General features: G+C 46.4%; 1 protein-coding gene across 2 annotated transcripts in view; it reads left to right on the forward strand.

Annotated features, from left to right (window-relative positions):
- Positions 1-1675: 1675 nt before the first annotated feature.
- The window catches only part of LOC119331894, a 4509-nt gene continuing 2004 nt past the window's right edge, over positions 1676-4180 (forward strand). The window contains exons 1-4 of one of the 2 annotated variants that reach the window (XM_037605072.1): positions 1676-2032; positions 2518-2643; positions 3195-3252; positions 3373-3529. In XM_037605072.1, coding sequence (XP_037460969.1) covers positions 1724-2032; positions 2518-2643; positions 3195-3252; positions 3373-3529 — 650 coding nt within the window. In that variant the 5' untranslated portion in view covers positions 1676-1723. The remainder of the gene's footprint in view (positions 2033-2517; positions 2644-3194; positions 3253-3372; positions 3530-4180) is intronic. The other variant, XM_037605071.1, reaches the window with a different exon arrangement.

Consider the following 4180-nt stretch of genomic DNA (forward strand, 5'->3'; position numbering starts at 1 on the left):
GGTCGCTTCCCAGTCTTTTTGCTAGCCTTCACCTGTACTAAGCGGGAATACTGCTTGTGCATCCAACTCCATAAACCCCAAAGTTATTCCATATGAGTCCACCATACCTAGCTATATACGGTATCTACCTGCCGTTCCAAGTAAATTTGTATGTGCCAAACTCTAAACCTCCAAATAAATAGCCTGCTTTGTATGCTCGAATAGCTCATGTATCAACTAGGGCTGTCCGTATCTTCCATGTTAGGCGGGTTATTCTCAAGAGGAGTGGACTCCGCTCCTCACTCACGAGAAAATGGATGGTCACCGGGATGCCCAGTCCCACGCTTTATGCAAATCAAATCAAAATAATTGCAAACAAAACTCCCCCTGGGACTCTTGTTAGTTGGAGGCACTCGTTGTTTCGAGCAAGCCATGGATTGATGCTTGTTGGTGGAGGGGGAGTATAACCTTTACCATTCTATTTGTGAACCGCCTATAATGTGTGTAGCATGGAAGATACCACCATCTCTTGGTTGTTATGTTGACAATTAACGTATACCGCTCAAAATATTATTCACCTCTATTTCAAAACCGAGCTCTGGCACCTCTACAAATCCCTGCTTCCCTCTGCGAAGGGCCTATCTATTTACTTTCATGTTGACTCATCATCCTCTTATTAAAAATCACCAGTTGGAGAGCACCGCTGTCATTTACATTCATTACTATTCATTTACATTGAGTATGACTTGACTGGATCTCTTTTACCATGAATTACAATGTCTAGTCAGTCCTTGATCTTTGAAGGTGCTCTGCATTTATGTTTTGCGGTCTCAGAAAGGGCTCGCGAGATACCATCTTGTTATATCATATTATGATTGTTTTGAGAAAGTGTTGTCATCCGAGATTTATTATTATTGCTCGCTAGTTGATTATGCCATTGATATGAGTAAACATGAGACCTAAGCGTTATTGTGAATATGGTTAGTTCATAATCTTTGCTAAAAACTTGAATGCTGGCTTTACATATTTACAACAAAAAGAGCAAACAGAGTTTGTAAAAGTTTTTCTTTATCACTTTCAGTTTGTCAAAGAAAATGTTTAAGCTTGGGGGAGTTGATATGTCTCCGTCGTATCTACTTTTCCAAACACTTTTGCCCTTGTTTTGGACTCTAACTTGCATGATTTGAATGGAACTAACCTGGACTGACGTTGTTTTCAGCAAAATTGCCATGGTGTTATTTATGTGCAGAAACAAAAGTTCTCGGAATGACCAGAAACTTCACGTAATGTCTATTTGGAAATAATAAAAAATCCTTGCAAAATATGAAGACCAGGGGGTCCACTCCCTAGCCACGAGGGCGGGGGGCGCGCCCCCTACCTCATGGGCCCCCTGGAGCTCCTCCGACCTCGACTCCAACTGTAACGCCCTCGATGCGGCTATATCTACCACGTGCCGAAGCACGACTTAGAGACATAACCGCGTTGAAAGCAATGTCGCAAGTGAGGTATTCTTCACACAACCCAGGTACTCCCTCCATTCGGTAATAGATGACCCCGTCGTATTTTTTGCGAAACAGTCCTTCTATTTTTTCCGACCAATCCCGCGGTCCTCCGCTCTCGACATAGAACTCCGTCGCTCACCATTCTTGCTCGCCCGCTCGCCGTCTTGGCTCTCCGACGCCGCCCCCCACGCCTTCCTCCCTCCCCCGCCCCACGCCGCCTTCCTCCCCCGAACCACGCTGCGATGCTGCCGGCTCGTCCCCCTCCTCGTTCCCCACCGTCTCAAGCTTCAATTTTTGCCACATCGCCGGTGGTTGATCTGCCGGCAGAATTGCGGGCGGCGGCCTGGAGCGGCAGTACGCAAGCTCTGACTCCATACCGAGCCAGCCGGCACACCCGCCAAGGAGCTCCGCCAGCCGCTGCCCTAGCGCCCGCGGCCGTCAATGCGTGGTCGGGCGCCGCGTCGATGTTGCCGCTGCTCGGCGCCGCCGTCGCCGACTCGTGGCTCGGCCGGTACCGCACCATCGTCGCCTCCTTCGTTATCTACATCACGGTCAGCCTAGCCACCTCTCACCTCTGGAATCCCTTTCTCCATTCTCAAGTATACTATTCAGTTAACCTCTCTGTAGTCTGTAGGCGCCATAAGATTGGATCAAAGCATTAGTCTTTTTTGTCCTGCACAAATCCCGCTTGCCAGTAGTCATTGGATCAAAGCATTAGTCATTTCTCTGTAGTCTGTACTCCCATCTGCCACTTGCGTGTGACTTGAGATCGCACAAATCCCGCACAGATGGCGCACAGATTTGGGCACTAGGCTGCATCTTCAGAAACATGCAGCTATTCTTTGCCGTATCTTGGTTCAGTCCTCTGTTTCTGCTAGATTTTTTGTTCTCCACTTGTGTGTACACTGAAGGGAAAATTCAGAACCTGAGCTCTCTCTGAAGAAGGGGATGCAGTTACCAGTTAACTGAATTTCTTCTTTTCTGGTGGTCTGACATGTGTGTTTGTTTATTTCTCTTGCTCTCTTGGCTGCTCCAGTGGCACAAAGGCGAGCTACCTTGGCGTGCAGAAGAGGCCCCCGTCCCTTGCCTTGTGCCCGGCGACCAACAACTGCGTGTCGACGTCCGAGAGGATAAGCAATTCCAATCACTACGCTCCCCCATGGTAACCATCTGTGTTCAGTTCTTTCACCATTGATCATGAACCACATTATATGATAAATTCAGTGAGTAAGAAATTGCAGAGTCCCAAATATGACAAAAATGACATCTGCATTTTCTAAAAACAATTTAGTTGCAATACAATGTCAATTACCTGAAGCAGCACATTCGGATTTAGTTGCAATACAATGTCAATAGTTGCAATACAAGGTCAGTTAGTTGCTTCATTTGTTATTATTATTATTACCACTGATGTGTTTCTAGAAGAAACAATTATTACTCCTAATTCATGCTCACACAACCACTTCATGCTCATACAATCATACAAGTTGAACCACATAGTTATTGACACAGAGATTGCCATGTTGCTAATAAAAAAATTGCATCATCCTTTCCTTTCATATACAGTAATCAAATCTGTTGGAGTTTACACACAATCTGTGCTCGTATCCTATGCTCTTCCTGGTCATCAACAATGGAAATGATTGTGTGAAATTTAACACATTACTGGCCTGCAAACTGCTTCCATTATCCTGCTGAACACAACCTTTGCAGGGACGCACGGAATTGCTCCTTTCCCTTTCTCTGCTTCTTTTCCTTTCTTTGCTTGGAGGGCGCTGCTGCTCTTCTTCCTCTTTCTCTGCTTCGAAGGTGGTGGTGGTGCTGCTACTGCTTGTAGAGTACTGCTGCTTGGAGGATGTTGCTGGTCTTCTTTCCCTTTCTTTGCTTGGAGGGCGCTGCTGCTCTTCTTTCTCTTTCTCTGCTTCGAAGGTGGTGGTGGTGCTGCTACTGCTTGTAGAGTACTGCTGCTTGGAGGATGTTGCTGGTCTTCTTTCCCTTTCTCTGCTTGGAAGGTGCTGCTGCTCCTCTTTCTCTTTCTCTGCTTCAAAGGTGCTGCTGCTGCTGCCTCGAGGTCTGCTGCTGCTATAAGTGCTAAGGTTTGCTCAACTAGCTCAACGTTTAAAGAGAGAGCGATAGGAAGCCTTCCTTCTTGCTGCCGGCGCTCTTTTTGCATGTGAGGAATCTTGTAGCCTATCCCTCCTTTTTCTCTCATAATCTCTCTCATGCATGATTGCAGTGTCACGAAGCTTCGAGCTAACGTGTTGACATCATAGTTTTGATATTCTTCCTCCACGCCTTCTATCAATTCCCTTATGCTTTGAGGTGCTCTGCAATCGGTATGCGACTGGAGAGACCTGAAGAAGCAAAGATCAAGAATATTCAGGTCGGGGCTATTTGGAGGTTGCTGGATCAACTTGATATCCAGACCGGTCTGTTCTACGGCCCGTCGAAAAACCTCGTCACTAGGCTTAAGATGCGGTGTAGCATTATCTTGCTGGATAAAGATGGTCCGTTCTTCATCTTCATCGGGCCACAGGTCATGGATAGCTGGAATCAGTTTCTCACACATATAGAGCCTCATTACATCTCTTGTAACTTTCAATGATTTGAGTTCAAGTGTCCCTCTTTCTCTATTTTCACTCCTTCTTTGAGCCGGAGACTCTGTGACAAAGGCCCAAATGCCTATCTTTCCATCAAAC

Source organism: Triticum dicoccoides, chromosome 7A, assembly GCF_002162155.2.
Source record: "Triticum dicoccoides isolate Atlit2015 ecotype Zavitan chromosome 7A, WEW_v2.0, whole genome shotgun sequence".
NCBI classification, from domain to species: Eukaryota; Viridiplantae; Streptophyta; class Magnoliopsida; order Poales; family Poaceae; genus Triticum; species Triticum dicoccoides.